Here is a 23,135-nt window from a genome sequence, read left to right as displayed (position 1 = left end):
GTATACATATATACATACATATACACGTGTGTGTGTATATATGTATACATACATATACACATATATATGTATACGTATATACATATATATGTGCACGTATATACATGTATACATGCCTGATGCACTGTAGTTTTATTAACAGGCATGGTGTACTGCGGGTGTCATGGTCAATATTATAGTGACTCACTTGATGGACAGCTGTCTGTTTGGTCCATCTGCCCGGGGAAGTTTTTTCAAGTTGACTTTGGGTAAGCACGCCATTTATATCCGCATTGCTTGGCTTCATGAGGTGGCGACTTGTCCAGGGTGTACCCTGCTTTCCGTCCGAGTGCAGCTGGTATAGGACTTTCTGCAACCCATAGAGGGAAAAGCAGTAGAAAATGGATGTTGTCTGTGTGTGTATATATGTAAATGTCCATATGTATGTGCCATCTACCTACATGCATTAATTCATGCTTTGTTTGAATTTTTATGCCTGTATACTAAATCGTGTATGTTTATAGCTTAAAGAGGAACTGCACTTTATTTTTTATTTTTCCTGTTTTTTACAATCCCTATGTGAGACAAGAAGACACGTTTTTCTCTTTTGTATGCATTTTAAATTGTAATATTAACATACGTGCGACCAATTGATTTAAAACACAAAGAAAAAACATGATTTGAAGACGCGCATGATTTATTTCATAAACCTAGTACACACACGTCGAGCAATAATGCATGCCAGACAAATATGATTACACCATATATACATTACAATATAAACAATGGTGGAGTATGTATTTACTATTTACCATAGATGTAGGGTGGAGAATTGTCTTTTCAAAAATATGTATGAACTCTGTCTCTTTCTCCTCCCAACCCCTGTCCTTCTGGTAGGCGTCCCACTAAGGCCCATGTTGGCCCACCCCACCAAGGGAGTCGGCGAGGTGATGAAGCGGTTCGATGAGGCGGCGTTTACCTGCGAGTACAAATACGACGGCGAGCGTGCACAGGTGTTTTTTCCCCACTTCTTTGCTTAGTTTCGCAAGTGTATGAGGTGTTGCTTTGTGTCTCAACCACCTCAAGTGAGGTGCACCTCTTTTTTTCAAGATAAACATTAGTGCTGCGGTTCCCCTGGGCCTGCTGGCAGAACAAACTGTGTGTGCTGTGGAGGTTGTTAGAGGAAAATGGGGGGGGGGGAGAGTTACTGAAGAAAGAGGGGAGCAGCGCAGAAGATGAAGACAAACATGAAGACACAGCGGGAGGCGGCCGCAAAAAGAGCGAGATTGTAATGCAAACCCCTACAGCTGCTCTGTTAATTTTGGACAGTCATGCCAATAAAAGCCTTTGAACTGAGCTGCGTCCAAGAAGAAGAAGAAGAAGAAGAAGATGATGAATAATAAGAAGACTGAAGCGCCCATTCTCCCTCCTCCTCGCTCCCTCTGCAGTTGAAATTACACACACTGACCAGCAGGAGAACTCGTGATACATCACACACTCTCTCTGTCTCTCTCACTGTGTGTGTGGTGTGAATAACAACAACAGCAATATGTGTGCGGCAAAGCAGCAAACCCATCAAATCAGTCAAGTGAGCGATTGTCTGCATATTTCACTGTGTTGCGTGGGTTGATTTGTCAAAGTCAGCGCTCATTGATCGACGAGAGAAAAGAGTCGTAATTGAGATGTGGTGTCAGCATGTGTAGCGACGGTCAAAAAGAATTGATATGTGTTGTCATCCCCTGACAGACACACAGTTGACACACAGAAGATACATACAATCTACATTGTTAGCTTAATGAGAGGATAAAACAAAACAAAAAAATGTAAAAACCTTACACAAGCCGCAGATTGATTCCTGCCATACGCATCGCCGCTGATCAGCTGCCGCCATCGATGCCAGCATGTGCCAAAACAAAACAAGGACGTGAAATCTTGCAACATTTAGGCAGAGATGCGCAGACGGAACAAATGACCAACAAGCTGTAACGTCTTTGGACCAGTTCAATGTCTGGAATGTTTTGTGGTACTTTGCATCCCGGCGACATCTGTTACCACAGTAACTTATCTGCTGCCCTCATTCTGGTCCACTGCAATTAAACTTCCTTAGCCATCTATTTAGACATGTACAGTGCATTCGGAAAGTATTTACAGCGTATCACTTTTTCCACGTTTTATTATGTTACAGCCTTATTCCAAAATGAAAGATATTCATTTTTGTATTGAAAATTCAACACACAATTTCCATTAATGACGATGCGAAAAACTTTTTTTTTTTAATATTTGCAAATGTATTAAAAATAGAAAACCAACAAATCACATAAGCCATATTCAAAGCCTTTGTTTAATACTTTGTTGATGCACCGTTGGCAGCAATTACAGCCTCAAGTCTTTTTGAATACGATGCTACGAGCTTGGCACACCTAGCTTTAGGCAGTTTAGCCTATTCCTTTTTGCAGCACCTCTTGAGTTCTATCAGCTTGGTTGGGAAGCTTTGGTGTACAGCTATTTTCCTGAAATCCTCCAAAGATGTTGAATCGGATTCAAGTCTGCCATCTGGCTTTGCCGCTTAAGAACATTTACGGAGTTGTGCTGAAGCCTTACCTTTGATATCTTTGCTGTGTGCTTAGGGTCGTTGTCCTGCTGAAAGATGAACTGTCGCCCCAGGGTGAGTTCAAGAGCGCTCTGGGGCAGGTTTTCATCCAGGATGTCTCTGTACATTGCAGCATTCATATTTCCCTCTATCCTGACTAGTCTCCCAGTTCCTGCCGCTGAAGGACGTCCCCACAGCATTATTAGTTATTTTATTTATATGGTTTCCTTCAAACATGACGCCTGGCATTCACGCCAAAGAGTTCTAGATTTGTGCCTCGAGACAAAACGGTCTCAAAGGTCTACAGACAATTCCCTTGAGTTCATTATTGGTTTGTGCTATATAGACAGGTGGGTGTTTTTCCAAATCATGTCCAACCAACTGGATTTACCACAGGGTCTCCAATTAAGCTGTAGGAACACCTCAAGGATGATCAGTTGAAACAGGATGCACCGTATCTCATTTTTGTGCTTCGTGGCAAAGGCTGTGAATACTTATGTACATGGGATTTCTTTTTTTAATCTTTTTTTTTTTTTATAAATATGAAAAAAAATTATTTAAAAAAAGCTTTTTCACATTGTCCAAATGGGGTATTGCGTGTAGAATTTTGAGGACAAAAATTATTATTATTTTTCCCATTTTGGAATTAGGCTGTAACATAACAAAATGTGGAAAAAGTTAAGTGTTGTGTATACTTTCCGGTTGTCAGCTTGAAAGGCACTATATTACCGTAATCCAATCTGTTATTGTTTATAGTTTATTGTTGTCATTTGGTTCACGGGGGAGCTGAAGCCTATCTCAGCTGACTTTGGGGGCAAAGAGGACATGCCCAGACAAAGAACCTTTGACTTCATAGTCATACCTATAGATGTGTTGATTTAGGACAGTGTCTCCAATTTACATTACATGCAAGGTGCAAAATGATGTCATTGTCTAAGTTGCATAGTGAGCCATAATGCAAACCTCAGTGTTTTGTGCATTGTTGGATACAAACTGAGCTTTTTGGCGTGTGACGTAAGAAATGAGCGGCATTACCCTATGTTTTTAATCAACTCCAGAGTTATTGACTTTCAGGTGTTGGTTTCATTTCGTGCAGCGGTCGATGCTCTTGTGTGTCTTTTTTCCTGGGCTAATTTGAAAGAGAATGTACTTTTTATCGTACGTCTTATACATCACTTTTGATTAACAGATGCACAGATTATAATGCACGACCACGACGGCTGATTAAAAAGCTAACTTTTTAACCTTTTTTTCAAGCCATGCTTTTTGCTATTTAATTTATGTTGTGACTAATATATTGGGACACTTTTCCTGGTCCCTTGCAGCATGTAAACTTCTACGCTTTAGACATTCATTGCTGTTCCCTGCCTACTTCGCATGCATCAGGCACGGTGGCGTTGCGTTGAACTCACGCCCGTTTTTTTGCTCCCCTGCCAAACAGATTCACATTCTGGAGAGCGGCAAGGTTCACATATTCAGCCGCAACCAGGAGGACAACACCAGCAAGTACCCCGATATCATCTCCCGCATCCCTAAGGTAAAACACTCGAGCTCACACGATAAAACCCTCATAAGAAAGGACATTTGAAGATGTATTCAAATAGGAGTCAGTAACGAGCACATCATCTTGTTTAAGACCTAATTGACAGCCTGGGGAATTGCACAATCCATTCATGTTATATCAGTATAACCCAGAGCGGTCCAAAGTGCCGTCTGGGGCCATTTTTGGCCTACCGCTTGTTTTTTTAATGGCCCTCTGCATATTGTACAAATAGTTAAGATGTTGATGTTTTCTTCAACATTTTTAAGCCTTCATTGACCTACATTGGATTGCCAAACCAATTCCACCGCGATCTGCTGGAGATCACCGACGTAACGCTCTGCGAGTATGCCCTGAGGTTAACTTGAGTAAGCGTTCACCTCTTTACATGCCTGCTGAGCTTGTTATTCCTGCTCTGGTCGGGAGCCGCAATTACGTAGCGAATGAGGCCACACGGGTTTATTAGAGACTTTCTCATTTATGACTCCTGCAGGCTCTTATTGAAATGTCAATAATATAGCAGACTAGGGCTGTAATTGCAGTACAAATATTTAATTGATTTAGCCAGGAGTGCCCAAAATGTTTCCACTGAAGCTAGCATGCTGAAAAAGGATGTGGGCCACTACGATACATTTTGTACAATAAAGCTGCTGAGGGACACCTAATGTACCGTAGGTCAATATATACCGTATTTTTCGGAGTATAAGTTGCTTCAGAGTATAAGTCGCACCGGCCGAAAATGCATAATAAAGAAGGAAAAAAACATATATAAGTCGCATTTTTTGGGGAAATTTATTTGATAAAACTCAACACCAAGAATAGACATTTGAAAGGCAATTTAAAATAAATGAAGAATAGTGAACAACAGGCTGAATAAGTGTACGTTATATGAGGCATAAATAACCAACTGAGAACGTGCCTGGTATGTTAACGTAATATATTATGGTAAGAGTCATTCAAATAATTATAACATATAGAACATGCTATACGTTTACCAAACAATCTGTCACTCCTAATCGCTAAATCCCATGAAATCTTATACGTCTAGTCTCTTACGTGAATGAGCTAAATAATATTATTTGATATTTTACGGTAATGCATACTTGCCAACCTTGAGACCTCCGATTTCGGGGGGAGGGGGGTGGGCGTGGTCGGGGTGGGACGGGGGCGTTGTTTGGGGGCATGACTAAAAGGGGAGGAGTATATTTACAGCTAGAATTCACCAAGTCAAGTATTTCATATATATATATATTAGAGATGCGCGGTTTGCGGACACAACCGCGGATTATCCGCGGATCGGGCGGATGAAATAAAAAAAAAATAAGATTTTATCCGCGCGCGGGTCGGGTCGGGTGGATTAATTAGATATATATATATATTTTTTTTTTTTTTTTTTTTTTTTTTTTTTTGCGGGTGGCAGTTAAACCAATTCGGAAATATATATACATAGTTAAATGTTGTTACCCACATACGAAAAACGAGCAGGCACCTGCTGCATATGCCACAACAGAAGAAAAAAAAAGAAAAGAGATGGACACCTTTACGGAGCGGAGAAGGGACGCCTCGCCGGGGTCCGGGACCGACGCCCCTTCCCCCGAGAGGGCCCCACCGGGAGCCGTAGCTGAGGCGATCCGCGAGAAGGGCCCGACGCACGTCCAGGGTCACTACCGCGCCCACCGCACCGACACCCCGCCTCGTCCGCCTTCGCCGCGGCCGGCGTCACGCGCAGCAGGCAAGCAGCTTACCTGCCCGCCACCCCCGTGGCCGGGGGCTCGTAACAGGGGTCACTCCGCGCGCGCAGCTTACCTGCCCGCCACCCCTGTTGCCGGGGGCGCGTAACAGGGGTCACTCCGCGCGCAGTGCGCTCACGAAAGGGGTGGGGCTCACCCTGGTTGATATAGAGAGCAGGACGGTGGCCATGGAAGTCGGAACCCGCTAAGGAGTGTGTAACAACCCACCTGCCGAATCAACTAGCCCTGAAAATGGATGGCGCTGGAGCGTCGGGCCCATATACCCGGCCGTCGCCGGCAGTGAGACGCGCTTGGAGGTGCGCTCAGCGCGGCTCCCATATGATTGCGCACTGGTGTGCGTCTGGGTCGTGACAGCGTGGCACGCGAAAGTCTGTACTGCATTGGATCAGTCTCCTTTCTTTAACAGGCAAAAGCTTTATAACCTCAGTGAGGTTATAAAGCTTGCGCACCAAACACGAAGCAAGGCCATGGTGCAGGAGAACAAAGGACTTCTTTCATTTAAGGTTTGTGATAAACCATCAAACTCATTCGTTAAAAGGACTCTATAGTAATATAAAGCGAATTTTTCTGGACATTATCATGCAAGAAAAGTTTATTTTTGGGACCGCGATCACCGCGTAATGATTTTTAAAGGTTGCATTACAAACATTTAACTGTCCCATGTGATCAGCCAGTGCGATTGGAAATCCATGCTCAATTATTGCCTCCGTAAATAAAACTTTGGCATTTATCACATCCAAAGAATCTGTTTGGGCGACGAAAAACGTTGAAAGTTTTCCACTTGTATCGCTAGCAACGGCATTAGACTTGTGTTTTTTTGTCCCAACGTGGTCTTTTACATCGCTAATTCCTCCGTGTCCGATCGAAAAATCTTGTCTGCACAAGGTGCAATTCGCGTAGTTTTCACCCTTTTTTTTTTTTAATTAATGAAAAACCCGGAATAGGTTGATGAAAACCGTACGAATTACGGGAAAACCGGAGTAGTTGGCAGGCTCACTAATGCCTTGCATCATCTATATTAGATCGGGCGGATGGCGGGCGGGTGCAGTTCTGATCAAACGTTACATCGGGTGGATGGCGGATGGTTGACGACTTTCTGACGCGGTTGCGGATGAAATAAATTGCCTATCCGCGCATCTCTAATATATATATATATATATATATATATATATATATATATATATATATATATATATATATATATATATATATATAAGAAATGATGTTCAGTGAATTCTAGCTATATTTTATATATATATATATATATATATATATATATATTTTATTATATATATTTCAGTGTTCATTTATTTACACATATACACACACATAACACTCATCTACTCATTGTTGAGTTAAGGGTTGAATTGTCCATCCTTGTTCTATTCTCTGTCACTATTTTTCGAACCATCTGATGATGCATTGATGTGTGGCACGCACAAAAGTGTTTTCATCAAATGCACTAGATGGCAGTATTGTCCTGTTTAAGAGTGTCACAACATTGCCGTTTACGGCAGACAAACTGCTTTACGGTATACATAAACGTGACTGCTGTTGTTGTGTGTTGTTACCGCACTGGGAGGACGTTAATGAAACTGCCTAACAATAAACCCACATAAGAAACCAAGAACTCGCCCTCCATCATTCTACAGTTATAACGTGATTGGGCAGGTATGCTGTTTACATTGTGGGTTAGCGGACTCAGGTCCGCCTGAATTTCGGGAGATTTTCGGGAGAAAATTTGTCCCGGGAGGTTTTCGGGAGAGGCGCTGAATTTCGGGAGTCTACCGGAAAATCCGGGAGGGTTGGCAAGTCTGCGGTAATGTGTTAATAATTTCACACATAAGTCGCTCCTGAGTATAAGTCGCACCCCCGACCAATCTATGAAAAAAAACAGCGACTTATTGTCCGAAAAATACGGTAATGATTTATGAAAAAAGACATGTTAGCTTTGTGTTCTCGCTGATGAAGCATATTAGTTTAATAACTAATAATATAGCTATTTAAAGGAGCCATATGTAGGAATCTGGCCAGAAATGGTACTGCAATCACGGTCAAAATGTTGTAGTCCCCTCGCCCTTTTCCTGACTGAGGTTGCCAGATACGCAGCCAAATCCAGCTCGATCGACTGGGCTACTCCAAGGAACTTCAAACTTCCACTGCCTCTTACAAGGAGTTGAGCTGCTGGGACCATAATAGCTGAATAGACAAGCGTTTTGTCAAGTATTAAGAAAACGTAAATGCCTGACTTATCTATCAAATTATCTAATTATTCATAATGTAATTATTTTACAATAAAATAATTTATTTATTTGAATGAACCCATGTGGAAACACTTTATAATTTTTTTTCATCTGTTAAAATATAGACAATTATTAAAAAGGTGAAATAATTAATGAAAAATTATTAAATTGTGAAATAATTAATGGAAAATTATTAAATTGTGAAATAATTTATTAAATATTAAAATACTTAATTAGTCTGTTAAATATTATATACATTAAATGAATCAATTACGCATTTGGTAACACATGAATGTATTTAATTCCAAGTTATATTAATTTAGAGGCATCTTTGAGTAATTATTTAAAGATGTATTTATTTCATTCTGTCCAATTTGACCCTCCACAGTTTCCCTGCTATGCCTCAGATAAACAAAGTTAACTGTCTCAGGTTGCTAGTCTAGAAAGTAGTGATGGATTAAAAGAGTTTTAATCAAATAGCTGCATTTGCAGCAGCGCTTGTCTGATTGCTAGCGGGAAGATGCCGGAAACACGTTTTTCTCAGCAACAAAACTAAATTCAGGAGGTGCTGTCTATGAAAGGGTGCTGTACAAATCAAAATGGTTGGGCCATGGCGGAGTTCCATTCTTGTGTCTTCCCTCTCACATGTAGCCCCTTTTGATAGCAAACTTTGCTATCAAAAGAGCCATTTCTCCTCCACTTCCACTAAAAAACAAAAAGTCTGGAGCTGCTAAACAAACCTCACAGCTTATAAACTTTGAAAAGCAACAACAAACTGAAATGCAGCTTTTAATGTGTAAGCCTACCTTGAAATGAAGGACTACTTTTAAGAAAATGTTTACCGTATTTTCCGCACTATAAGGCGCACCTAAAAACCACAATTTTTCTCAAAAGCTGACAGTGCGCCTAATAACCCGGTGCGCTTTATTACGATTCATTTTCATAAAGTTTCGGTCTCGCAACTTCGGTAAACAGCCGCCATCTTTTTTCCCGGTAGAACAGGAAGCGCTTCTTCTTCTACGCAAGCAACCGCCAAGGAAAGCACCCGCCCCCATAGAACAGGAAGCGCTTCACCCGCCCCCATAGAACAGGAAGCGCTTCACCCGCCCCCGGAAGAAGAAGAAAAAACGCGCGGATATCACCGTACGTTTCATTTCCTGTTTACATCTGTAAAGACCACAAAATGGCTCCTACTAAACGATCCGGGTCATAAAAAGACGCAATCTCTCCATCCGCACACGGATTACTACCGTATTTCACAGCAACTGAACCGCACTGTGGAACGGGAGCACGTACGGTGAATATTCGCTCCACAGGGAATGAGAAGTCATCCTTCACTGTGGTTCTAGCTTGCCATGCTAACTTCCACTCATGGTGATATTCAAAAGGAAGACCTTGCCAAAAGAGACCTTTCCAGCCGGCGTCATCATAAAAGCTAACTCGAAGGGATGGATGGATGAAGAAAAGATGAGCGAGTGGTTAAGGGAAGTTTACGCGAAGCGGCCGGGTGGCTTTTTTCACGCTGCTCCGTCCATTTTGATATATGACTCTATGCGCGCCCACATCACAGATGGTGTCAAAAAACAAGTGAAGCACACAAATACAACACTCGCCGTCATTCCGGGTGGATTAACCAAAGAACTCCAACCGCTGGATATTGGTGTCAACAGGGCATTCAAATCACGACTGCGAACTGCGTGGGAAAAATGGATGACCGAAGGCGAACACACCTTCACTAAGACGGGCAGACAACGCCGGACAACATACGCCAACATCTGCCAGTGGATTGTAAATGCCTGGGCAGATATTTCTGTCACAACTGTGGTCCGAGCTTTCCGGAAGGCAGGATTCACAGAACTGCTGCACAACAACAGCGACACTGAATCCGATGATTTCGAAGAGACGGAGCCCGCCATTTTGGAAGCCACGCTAGCGCAACTTTTCAATTCGGACACCGAAGACGAAGAATTCGAAGGATTTACCGGTACGAATGAAGAATAACTTCAGAAAGTGAGCGCTATGTTTATTTTGTGTGTTGTGTGTTGTGACATTAACGTTCGAGCAACATTACCGGTATGTTGCTATTGCTCTACACCATTTTGAATTTTACTATGTTTGTGATTGCACATTTGTACATTTTGGGACAGAGTTGTTAGAACGCTGGTTTTCAATATATTATTAAAGTTTGACTGAACTATCTGACTGTTTTTTTGACATTCACTTTAGCGCAGCGTTTTTTTGACATTCACTTTAGCGCAGCGTAGGCGCGGCTTTTAGTCCGGGGCGGCTTATTGGTGGACAAAATTATGAAATATGTAATTCATAGAAGGTGCGGCTAATAATCCGGTGCGCCTTATAGTGCGGAAAATACGGTAATATTTGTTTTGAAAACATCTTTCAAAGTTGGATTTTTTTCTTGTTTGCTGATTACCGGTAAGCCAGTGTCAATGGCAGGGAAGGCAAAGGAATATGTCCATGCAAACTATTTTCTTATGAGATTGTTCTCTTCGGGGGATGTATTCGCCAGTCAGGTCTTAGCCTGTACAAATTTGTGGTTTAACAGAGAGTCAAAAATGATGTTCCTTGATGTAACTTGGAAAGCACGTCTGAAACAAATAGACCATGACGTGATTTCATTTACACAATTCAACATGTCCCAAAAAGAGTTAAGAAGATGCAGAGCTTTGTCAAACGTTTGCCACGTCTATTACCGGTACTGATAATGTATTCTAGGGGTGGGCTGATAAAAAATGTTCGACTTCCCATACAATATACATTTTTTTGTACTGTGGAATTTTAGAAAAAGTTTGATCAAGTGAAATTACTCAAATGCTAGGTACGATGAACATTAACCTATTTATTATTAACCATCTGGAAGTTATGTATGCAGTCTTTAGGTTGAAATGGAGTGGTACTTGTTTTTTGGCAAAATATATTGGCCACAATTTATTACATTAAGCTAATCATGTAGTAAGTTGAATGATGTGGACACAATTGTTTCTGGATATTTTCTAATATGCTTCTGCCTTGGAGACTTTGTATGTCTAAGTAACATGCAACTATAATTAATTGATACTTGTTGACATTACCATGTGCTGTTTTAGACTGCAATATTGTTCAATTAAGGACACTTATTACTAGAGATGGGGGAAATAATCGATTTTTAGATACATCGCAATTCGGACATGGACGATAATACAATCGATTAGTAAATGTCAATAATTGATAATCAATGTATTTATTGTAAATAAAGTAATGCAGACAGTTCTAAAATGTGGCTGACTGCACCGAGCCACCTCACTGAGAGATCCGACCAGCTTCTTTATCGTAGGGCACTTATGGTCTAGTTTTGCACACATTCTTATTAATTTAATAAATGTGGTAGTGAATTTACCTATTTCTTATTCCAAATGAATAATAAATTAAAGATGCATCAATAATCGATATTTAATCGAATCGTAGCTCCTCAATTGTAATCCAATCGTGAGGTGCCCAAAGATTCCCACCTCTATTTATTGCGTAAGTCAAGCTTGTGTGCTTAGCGGTTTTGTATCTGCAAGCTCCTATTAGCCTATAGCGTACCATGTTTCCCTTTTGTAAATGACTTGACTAAAATATAAGAATAGACCAACTTTGTGTGCTTATTGGAGGACATTTAGATGTTAATTGTCTGTGTTGGCCCTGCGATGAGGTGGCGACTTGTCCAGGGTGTACCCCGCCTTCCGCCCGATTGTAGCTGAGATAGGCTCCAGCGCCCCCCGCGACCCCAAAGGGAATAAGCGGTAGAAAATGGATGGATGGATGTCTGTCCAGCTTTGCACAATAAACGTGTAGCGGAGCGTTTGCATCAGACATTTTACATAATCCAATTTTTGAGGCTCGGGGCACCCCTAATGCATTCACAACATCATTTTTACATGTTGACACCTATAATATTTTGTTTCCTACCTTTTGTCATCTGAAGTAAAATTTTGTTTACTTCCTTTGTGGGGGGAAGAAGGAAAGTGTTGAACAAAATTCAATATCAATTCATTTTAATTAAAAATTGGCAGTATATTGCTTGCACAGTGTTAAAAAAGGTAAAATATTTTAAAAAGAATACAATTGAATATTACAATGTAATAAAAGTAATACGATTGTTAGGTATAAATAGAAAACACATTGGAATATGTGGACACATTATTTAAAGATAAGTATTTTTTTTGTCCTGTACAGCCATTCAGGCAAATTATATTGTTGATGTAGATGCCCATATCTGCTGTACAGATTTTTATTTTACAAAAGAGAAGTGTGGGTTACTTCTCTTGTTGCCTTATTAGTTTTTTGACTTTATTAAATGGATTTATATTAATGTTTGGTGCAGCTGTGGATAAAAAGAAGAACAAAAGGAAGACCGGGGGTGAAATTGCAAGGACAAAAGGTGGCTAAGACAGAGAGACAACAGAACAGCATCAGCAAATACAATATGTACAAACATGATATGAAAAATGATAGCAAAGAAGCAGTCGGTGAAGTAAATATTAATAACACAGAAATTATATTATTGCAATACCAATAGAAATAGCACTATTGATAATGAATAAAAATAATTACCTCTGTCAACAATACAAATGTTTCAAATGCAACCATACATATATGTTACGATAACTATTATATGCAGTTGTCAATAACTGAAATAATAAATTGAATGCATTGCTTGTTATTGTATAATTTGGAATGGACTTTGTGTGATCGTAGAGTTGTGGGATTATAGAACTTTTTTCTAAAGTGCTCAGAAAAGAGCCACCTCAGGTAGGCTGAAGAGCCACATGTGGCTCCGGATTCACAGGTTGCTGACCCCTGATCTGGCCTCTCTGTGTTGTAACTCCCTCAGGGGTTCTTCACAGAAGAAGTTGTGAAGAAATTTGTAGGCACTGAAAACAACAACTTTTGGAGAAAAGTGTGTGTGTGTGTGTGTGTGAGGGGGGAAATCTGCATTATTAGTTCAATCCCAAAGGAGAGCGTGTCCGACAAGAAGCTGCAGGACTAGAACACTACAGAAGACATTTTTTCCATGCTGTGCGACTCTTGAAATTCTTCCTTCCATCTCCTGTCTTTGTGATTTTTTAATGAAACCTGTTCCTTTCCTTGTTGCTCTCCTCTCACCTTTGTCGTCGCTCTCATCCTTCTTCAGGGCTTTGATACATTCTTGTCACCTTTTTTTTTCTTTTTCTCTTTTTGGCTCTTGTTCCTCGTCACCGCCTTCAGTCTCACATATTCTTTCTATTCCCTTTTTGCCCGTGCCTCAGACTGCTGTCTTCTCGCCTCCTTTTTTTTGTCTCTGCAACCGGCACCATTTTATCGCCCTCTCGCAGGTTCTCTCCCTCTCGGCACGCCCGACTCTACCAGGACTGAGTGTTTCAATTTCTTCTGCTCCTCTCTCTGACATGTTTTTTTTCTTATCTGCGCTCATTCTCCAAACTGAGAGGATGTTAAATGTGCTTCCATACGTTTATTTTGTTTTTTTAGCTGACTGTACAGTCTTTCTTGTTTTCATTTGTGCTACAAATAAGACGTTTTAGGACAAAGCAGTTGTCTGTAAAATCGATGGCCGCCGTTCGGTCTATTGCATGAACGCGTCCAAATTACCCTCCCTTTTTCCGTGATGTTCAGTTGTCATGGCGATGCGTCGTTCGGCCAATGACATGTACTAGAGCACAATGAATGGTGAAGAGATGGCCTGATGCTGCACTGTGTTGCATTTCAATGAAGCAAAAGTCATTTCCAGCAGCTACACTAACACCCAACGTATTAAGTGTTCATTAGGGTCGACTCAAGACTCGGTGCCTGATCGCAACTGGTTACGTCTAATGTCTTATGATGAGATGGGAGTCAAGCAACTTATTGACCAGGACTCCCGCTGATCGGAAAATTAAGCATGGAGGACCACCACTGAGCGTTTAATCAACTGTCCGCACCAAAATGTGTTGTCACTGCATCAGTTAAGTCGCAGTGGAGTCCACTATCTGGCAGCAACCAGCACAGAGTACAATTAACTCAAGCCCAATTAGTTCGCTGCCTAAACGGGCTGCTTCAAAAATAGGGGAACAATAGGAAACTAACGCTTGTAACAGATTTCCTTGGGGATCCATTAAGGATCCACTTCTCTATCTAGTAGGCTTCATTCATCCATCCATTAAATGAATATCGTTTCCCAAAATCCAATTGTATGAACACAACGTCAGCTGCTATCCTTAAAGCTCTTTGCAGGGCTGGTGATCTGCTCAGCATTCCGCCAGTGGGACCCGAGCCCACGTGTCTTTACGCATCACTTCTTTTGGAAGCTTGGACTGTGGGCGGTTTGTTGGTCTGGAGCCGGTCGCCTGTGTATTCTGTCATACTTTGATATTTATTTTTAATCCAGACAGCAAGGTCAGAGAACTGACTCTGTCTGCCCTCCTCCGTGGGGAACAGAGGACAATACCGTTTGGGAGATATTCTCTTGTTATGTCAGCAGTGGCTCAGGACGATAAAGGAGTAACCCCGAAGGTTGGCGGTTCAAACCCTGCCTCATCCATTCCAGTCACTGCCGCCTTGCCTTCGATTTTGCACACACTGAATGTTTAATGGTGGTTGGGGAGGCTGTTGACGCGAACTGGTGGCCACGTTCCTGTCAATCTAGGGCAGTTTACCACCACCAGTGTGTGACTGCGGAGTGAATGAAAATAGCGGTACCTTAGGGTTCAAGTTTAATTAGTTCTGTAACACAGCTCAGACCTTCAATACCATATTTTTCGGACTATAAGGCACACTTTAAATCATTTTCATTTTCTCAAAAATTGATAGTGTGCCTTAAAACCCAGTGTGCCTAATGTACGGAATAATTTTGGTTGTGCTTACCGACCTCAAAGCTATTTTATTTGGTACATGGTGTAATAAGTGTGACCAGTAGATGGCAGTCACACATAGGAGATACGTGTAGACTGCAAGATGACGGCAGTAAACAACATCAAAACTTTAAATGTTCCATTGAGAATTGAGAACATTACACACGGCGCTCAAGAATATGTCCAAATATTTTATTACGGCGATGTTAAGCTATCAATCCGCACCGCTTGATGGATTGTCTGCTACTGTAGTCAGACATACTGTGCTTCAACATACAAGTGTGCGTATAAGCACCGCAAAATGGCACCCATTAGCAGACATATTATCTGGCGTCCCCCCCCCCCGAAAAAAACAACTTTTCTTACCTTCTGATATGTATTTGGGATCTGCATAAGTCTTGAAAATTTGCGCAATTCCGCCATTGTAGTCTGTGTCGACACCGTAGTCAATAAGCCTGTTATTTTTCTCTACCTTCTTGTTATGGGGCATTAATTTTTTTACCATTTCTAATATAAAGTAACAAAGTTTTAACTTACCGTATTTTTCGGACTATAAGTCGCAGTTTTTTTCATAGTTTGGCTGGGGGTGCGACTTATACTCAGGAGCGACTTATGTGTGAAATGATTAACACATTACCGTAAAACATTACCGTAAAATATCAAATATTATTTAGCTCATTCACGTTAGAGACTAGACGTATAAGATTTCATGGGATTTAGCGATTAGGAGTGACAGATTGTTTGGTAAACGTATAGCATGTTCTATATGTTATAGTTATTTGAATGACTCTTATCGTAATATGTTAGGTTAACATACCAGGCACGTTCTCAGTTGGTTATTTATGCCTCATATAACGTACACTTATTCAGCCTGTTGTTCACTATTCTTTGTTTTAAATTGCCTTTCAAATGTCTATTCTTGGTGTTGGGCTTTATCAAATAAATTTCCCCCAAAAACTTATACTCCAGTACGACTTATATATGTTTTTTCCTTCTTTATTGTGCATTTTCGGCAGGTGCGACTTATACTCCGGTGCGACTTATACTCCGAAAAATACGTTATATCTGTCAGTAGACTCGCTATGAAAGCGCTAAAAGCTACCGTTGTAATGGGTTTGCTTAATTCACCCACGGAACTTTAGTTATTACAGAGTTCCGGTTGGACGTTTTTTCACGGGACACATTGCTGGCGTTGTTGTTGCACTAGTGAGCCACAGATGAGAAGATGCTGCTCCGTTATTGATTAAAGTAAAAGTCTGAATGTCATTAAAACAGTTAGCTGCATCTTTTGACACTTCAACCACTCCCTTCCTTGCACGCTACACCGGTACAACAAAGATGACCAAGAAAAGACGCTGCCGAAGGTGAGCCACGTAAATAGAACCGCCCAAAAAACGGTGTATCCTGAAGCGACTGTCAGAAAGCGGCTTGAAGATGATCTGTAAAACCTAATTTATGCAACATTTTGACCAAAGAACCACCATTACACGTTATGTAGACCACAAGAAAGTGTTTTAAATTTAGAAAGAAAATGTGCCTTATAATCCGGTGCGCCTTTTGTGTAAAAACGACCTGAATAGACCCGCTCATCGCCAGTGTGCCTTCTAATCCGGTGCGCCCTATCATCCGGAAAATACGGTAACTTGTGTTGCAAAACAGTGCTGCCCGTTGAAATGAATGGAAATCAAATTAATCTGTGCTATGCCCCTCCAAAACTGCACAATTTTAACATGCAAAATGCTTTTTTAAAAAGGAATATTGTATGAAAAACTATACAATAGAATATAGTACAACAACTACCGCAGTTTTATGAAATAATGTAATAATTACATCACTCGGTGAAATAGCAAAAACCAAGATCACAAGGAATTTTTTCATATCCTTGTTTCTCGATTAACAATCTTTATATTGTTTTTTACCTGCCAGTTTTAACGGATCTGTACTAAGAAACTATAGAAACTGGATAGTGTATTCTCAACGTTTCACTTTTTTGGTTACACTGTTCATTTTGTTATGTTACAGTCTTAATCCAAAATGGAATAAATTCATTTTTGTCCTCAAAATTCTCCACACAATACCCCATACAGTGCTGTACGCTTGGCTTTTTCACTAGTAGCACCGGTGCTACTAAAGGAAAAACATTTGTAGCACAGGCACCAACAAGTAAGAAGAGTAGGTTTTTCATAAAAGGATCCGAACTTAAAATGTGTTTTGAGATAAGAAATAAGCAAAAGCATTGAAAATAATATAGAAAAAGTTGGATATAATTTCCAATCTTCTTAAAAAAACAAAAACAATTAGCTATGCTCAATTCTTCAGTTAACAAAAACACAGAGTGATCAATCACAGTCCATTTGGTTATGGATTAAATGTATTTCCAACATGCTATACAGATGGGTGAACATTTTACTCTAGTTTTATCAAATTTAATTAACTGTAAATGGGTTAGGATATTTTGAAAGGGACTCTTCAAAATAATGAATCAATGAGAGGTAGTTCCTTAATCCACATTATTAGCAAGACATTTTGGACAATTGCAGTGTTTACCATAAATTAATTAATTTGCTTACCACATACGTATAGATTTTGCATTACCTGTTCAGAATGCTCCATGTTTTCTGCTAGACTTAATCTGGAAACTTTAACTTCAAAAGTGTCACTTTCGCTTCCAGTTTTACTTATAATACGATCACTGATATTGCGGTCCTGTGTCTTAACAACTAATTTATCGGGGACGAGTGTTTTTCTGGTCTCAATGCACATTGCAAAGCCCATAAAGGCCTGCTTGGATGACTTTGGTGTAGAAGAACTGGAACAGAGGTTAGAGTAGCTTTTTTAGAACCCACACTGCGGTCGTTATTTGCATGCATGTTGGAATGACAAGCTGTAGCCTAGCTCAATACAATAGATTACACTGAAAACATGTCTGCCTGGCAGAAATTGGGCATCTGACCAAAAGGTTGGAAGGATTGTTAATGTTTGAAAAACTATTTAAAACAAACTGGGGTTAATTGCAGGTCTTTAAACAGTCACAATATTTCCTGTCTTTTTTACCTTAATTCACAGGTGAAGAAGGACTCTGTGATCTCCTGTGTCCTGGACACGGAGGCAGTGGCCTGGGACCGCGAGAAGAAGCAGATACAGCCCTTCCAGGTCCTCACCACTCGCAAGAGGAAGGTAAGAACAGGCGACGAGAAAAGACGCTGAGATATGAGGAAAATGAATGATCCAGGTGAAGTATGCTGAGAAGGGAAAAGAGGGAGATAAGGGCCAGGAAGCGTGGGTTGATGGAGTGAGATGATCCAGCATCACGAGGAAGAGGAGGATCAGGACAGGAGGAAGTGGGGTGACGATTAGAAGGTGGCAAGGGCGCGAGATTGCAAATGTCAGCGAGGTGCTTTTTTAGTTTTGATCAGAATAATGGCGTCTTTCCGCCACACAGATCACATCGTCCTCTTGTTACCGCGCGGTGACATCGCCGCAAATGAAGAAAGGGAAGAAAGAATGAGGCACGCTCAAATGGAGGGCATGGAGATTATTACAGTGGTTGTGTTTTTCAGGGCATGGTGGTTATTTGTAATGATGGTTTAAATGTGCCCCGTTGAAAGGTCGCAGACACTACTCAACAACACATTGACACACTGTACACACACAACACGCAGGATTGTGTTGAACGGCCATATTGAGGCTGCCCGTGAAGATTTCTACTTCAGAGCAGCATTTTACTTCCCTAGTTGAGGTTTTGAAATTGTCTGACTTGCACAGATTTGTGCTGCATAATTTAATGACAAAGCGCTGGAGAGAAAGCTAAAAGGTTGAAGTGGGAGCTTTTTTTATTTTTTATTTTTTTAACAAGCACAGCCTCTGCATGTGCTCCACCACATTTTACTACATAAATTGTCATTTTCCTGGGAGGATTCGAGGAAGACATCCAAACAGCGTCGTTATTAGCGGTGATACGTGAAAAAGGTGGTGGGAAGGTATACGCTCACACAAAATGTGCACTAATAAACTGGAGGCGCTCTGTTCGACAGCTCCCAAAGTTGGATGCGGCAATTTGTGAATAATTTGCATACTCCTAACGATATGTTTGCCTCCTTGCAGGATGTGGACGCAGCCGAGATCAAAGTCCAAGTGTGCGTGTACGCTTTTGACATCCTCTACCTAAATGGCGAGGTAAGTCCTGCTCCAGGAGGACACGTTCTACTCTTCTGGTTGTGTGCATGTGTGTGTTTGTTTTGTGAGCATGTCGTCCCAACACGGTGGCGCTCTTGTCCCTGAATGCTAATGGCGATGCAGCCGGGGGCCGTAAACAGATTATGACGCTCGTGCTAATTGTAATTCCGGCAGAGAGTTTAAGTGTGTTAGAGAACTAGATTGTGTCACATGATTGTGGGTAAAAGAGCACACATTTACCGCCATACAAGGCACAATTGCAAAGCAGATTCCCTGAAGTTGCATTTAGCCAAATGCAAATCAGCACTATTGTTTTACCCCCAAGTGGACCGAAACGAATTAGCTAATTAAAACACTGACTCCTAATTTGTGCCATTACTTTGCTGCTCGCTTCCTAAAACAGCAATAACTTGTCTTCCACTACATTATTTAGTTGTTATTGTTCCACTGTTTGTTTTTTTTGCCACTTGCCACTTTGTGTCCAGTGTGATGCAGTTCCCTCCTAGAACCAGGTGGCTGTAATTAACTGTATTGTGACTAATGCCACCATGTGTTGTGCTAGACATTTACATCACAACACATTACCTGCACAACAGAAACGGCATCTGTAAAGCTGACATTAACAGAGCTGCTGGTGTGGACAGTATAAAGCCCATCCCTAACACTTCACCCTTTATAGACGACTGACTGCCTGCCGTTGAGTGAGTGCATTCTCCCGGTGCCTGTATAAGAAAAGAGTATTTTTTTCAGCGGTAAGCTTTGTCGTTATAACCATTATGATGCATCATACCCGCCGAGTCACCCATTGTGCGCCGGATGCGTGTTCTACAAAACCAAAAAAAGTTGGTTTCCCTAGTTAACTGAAATTAGTTTTTATTAAGTCTTCATACTAATAGCATTTTAGGTATTGTAAGTGATCAGCATCAGTCGGTAAGTCAGATCCATAATTTCAGGACAAGGATTGGACTCCGTCTGGACCCCTCCCGAGGGTCCAGCCTTAGACTGATACTTTTTTTTACTCTTCCCCCTTTCCCAATGTCACCTTTTTCCCACCTTTTTTAAGGAGCGCCTTAAGTGGCTGATCCGTTGGCGGTCCCGTCTTGTCCCCCTTGTAACGTATGTCTGCTCTTAGTGCAGGGGTCGGCAACCCAAAATGTTGAAAGAGCCATATTGGACCAAAAATACAAAAACAAATCTGTCTGCAGCCGCAAAAAATTAAAAGCCATATTACATAGAGATAGTGTGTCATGAGATATAAATTGAATTAAGGACTTAAAAGAAACTAAATGACCTCAATTATAGCTACAAATGAGGCATAATGATGCAATATGTACATATAGCTAGCCTAAATAGCATGTTAGCATCAATTAGCTTGCAGTCATGCAGTGACCAAATATGTCTGATTAGCACTCCACACAAGTCAATAACATCAACAAAACTCACCTTTGTGTATTCATGCACAACCTTAAAAGTTTGGTGGACAAAATGAGACAGAAAAAGAAGTAGCATAAAACACGTCCTAGAAAGTCAAAGAAAGTTATACATGTAAACAAACTACGGTGAGTTCAAGGACAGCCATAATTAGTAGGACAAAACGGCGCTCGCCAAATACTCGAATCAGTGAAGCATGTTTAATATGAACAGTGTGCTTTGTAACAATTAGGGAGGTTTGTGTCATGTTTGTCCTCTTACAGAAACCATATTAAAACAAAAAATATATTTTTTCCCCTCATCTTTTTCAATTTTTCATACATTTTTGAAAAAGCTCCAGAGAGCCACTAGGGCGGCGCTAAAGAGCCGCATGCGGCTCTAGAGCCGCGGGTTGCCGACCCCTGTCTTAGTGGGACTGTGCCGAAAATGTAATTTCAGTTCTTATGTGTCTTGTACATGTTAAAGAATGGACAATAATAAAGCATCTTGAATCTTGAATCTTGATTTCAGCCTCGAGAGCCTCCGCCACATCGCCCAAGCCGCCGGAGCAAAGCTGTGGCAAGGCGGGGGCGGCTCCTCATCTTACCGCCAAAGTTTTATCTAAAGTTCCAAAAGTCTTTTTATCTAAGTTTACATTTTTCGTACCGTATTGGGTTTTGTATTTTCAATATTTAATGTTGTTACTGTACATAGTACCGGTACTTATTTTTTTAAATACATTTTTATCTAATAGCACACCAGAATGTATTGATTTCAGATACATACCGAATGTTCTAAAATACTCTATATAGTGTTTTTATTCTTTAATCAGTTAATACAAGCTTCTTCGACGTTAAGGGTGTTATCCAACGTAATAGGGTATGCTGACCAACACCGGTCATCTCACCCTGCAGTGTGAACGTAGCCAAAATCTCCAAGGCAGAAATATTCGGAAGTATCCGGTAACAAACGTGTCCACATCATTCAATTTGCTGCGTCTTACGCTTAAAGTAAATAGTTATTGTGGCCATCATGTGTTTCCAAAAACAAACTACCACTCCACTTCATACCTAATAAGTCTATTCCAGGCAGTTAGTAATGAATAGGTCAGTGTTTTTCATACCTACCACTGTTCTGTTCAAGTAATTTCACTTCTAACATTCCACACTAGAACATAATAAGAATTTGCATGATTTCTGCTGTTATCGTATCATTATTGGTATCGGCCAGTACTCAATAACCTGACTCTCGCCAGATCCTTGTAGTTCGCTGAGCTCCACACAAGGATCTGGGACTTCTCAATAGGAGATGTATTTCAGAAGGCGGGGCCTTGTAAACAAATCATTGTATGTGATTGGATAAACCACTTGTCCGTTATCTTGAATGAGGTGCTACTTCAACCACTCACATGGAAATCAACCCGTGACGCTGATGAGAGCGACGCTGGGAAATCCCAAACAGAACAGCCGACATATTGGATAACGACAGAGCGAAAGGTTAGAGAACTTTTACTGAAACAACGCAGCAATGTCAGTCGACGATCGATGTCGTTTGGGCAAAGAAAATATGCAGAATCAATGTCAGCACACAACTCCTCGCTGCGTGCCGCCATTGTTGTTTGAATCAAACAGTCGCTTCGGCGCTACGTCACATCTATGAAATCTAATTGGTTCATTATTTTTTGCTATGTTGAAGGAGTTTACATTGCCCTCGATCCCAGATCCTTGTGTGGAGCTCAGCGAACTACAAGGGTCTGGCGAGAGTCAGGTTAGTACTCAAGGCTCTGAGGGATATAATCCTAAGGGAAAACGGGATGCCCCTAATTGTAAGTAGCTTACCAAAAAAAGCATCATTTTTGTTTTACTCGTTCCTTCATAATTGTAATTTTTGGGAGAGTTTGTGTTCCATTGTTTCAGTTTTCTAAATGACCCTTAAACTGCAGTGGGCGTTTGGAACTCCGCTCTTCGTGCCGAGAGTGTCTTTAATGTGGGTGGTTCAAGTTTGTTCAAAACTGTTATACCTCTGTAGAGCATCTCGATGTGTATGCGTGCGTGCGTGCAGCTACTTTTCTTGTGTTTACTCCTTGTCAGTGTCAGGCTGCAAGCTAAGTGGAAGAATGTGCCTTTTTTTTGCCATTTATAACATTGTATATTTTGTCCTTTTCAATGTGTTTGTGTGTGCACAGTCGCTGGTGCGCCAGCCGTTGTGTCAGCGCCGCGCTCTTTTGAGAGAGAGCTTCACCGAAGTAGAAGGAGAATTTTTGTTTGCCCGATCCATCGACTCTGACAACACAGATGCCATTGCCGAGTTCCTGGAGCAGTCTGTCCGAGGTGTGCGTTTGTGTGTTTCCGTGCAATTGTGTGCGTGCGTGTGTGTTGTGGCTTACTTTCCACTTTTCTTTCCTGACATCACTTTGTAATCCTTGAACTGTTTGTATGACATTGAGTTGTGGTTTATTCCTGCCTGTTGCCTGCTTTTGTGTGTGTGTGCCTGTATGCGCGTGCGTCACTTCCTGCTGTGTGTCAACTTGTTTGTGTGCCATTGTGCAGCATGAATACAAAGCAGGTAGTGCTAATATCA

The 23,135-nt window shown here is 41.1% G+C and overlaps 1 protein-coding gene across 3 annotated transcripts in view; it reads left to right on the top strand.

Annotated features, from left to right (window-relative positions):
• The window catches only part of lig1 (ligase I, DNA, ATP-dependent), an 80,286-nt gene that overhangs the window by 37,040 nt on the left and 20,111 nt on the right, over positions 1–23,135 (top strand). For all 3 annotated transcript variants that reach the window (XM_061979010.1, XM_061979011.1, XM_061979009.1), the window contains exons 17-21: positions 877–992; positions 4,011–4,106; positions 18,036–18,146; positions 19,074–19,145; positions 22,741–22,885. In XM_061979010.1, the coding sequence (XP_061834994.1) occupies positions 877–992; positions 4,011–4,106; positions 18,036–18,146; positions 19,074–19,145; positions 22,741–22,885 (540 nt within the window). The remainder of the gene's footprint in view (positions 1–876; positions 993–4,010; positions 4,107–18,035; positions 18,147–19,073; positions 19,146–22,740; positions 22,886–23,135) is intronic.

This window comes from Nerophis lumbriciformis, linkage group LG19 (assembly GCF_033978685.3).
Source record: "Nerophis lumbriciformis linkage group LG19, RoL_Nlum_v2.1, whole genome shotgun sequence".
Classification (NCBI taxonomy): Eukaryota; Metazoa; Chordata; class Actinopteri; order Syngnathiformes; family Syngnathidae; genus Nerophis; species Nerophis lumbriciformis.
The sequence above is the reverse complement of the archived record's forward strand: the minus strand, read 5'-3'. Positions and strand labels throughout refer to the sequence as shown.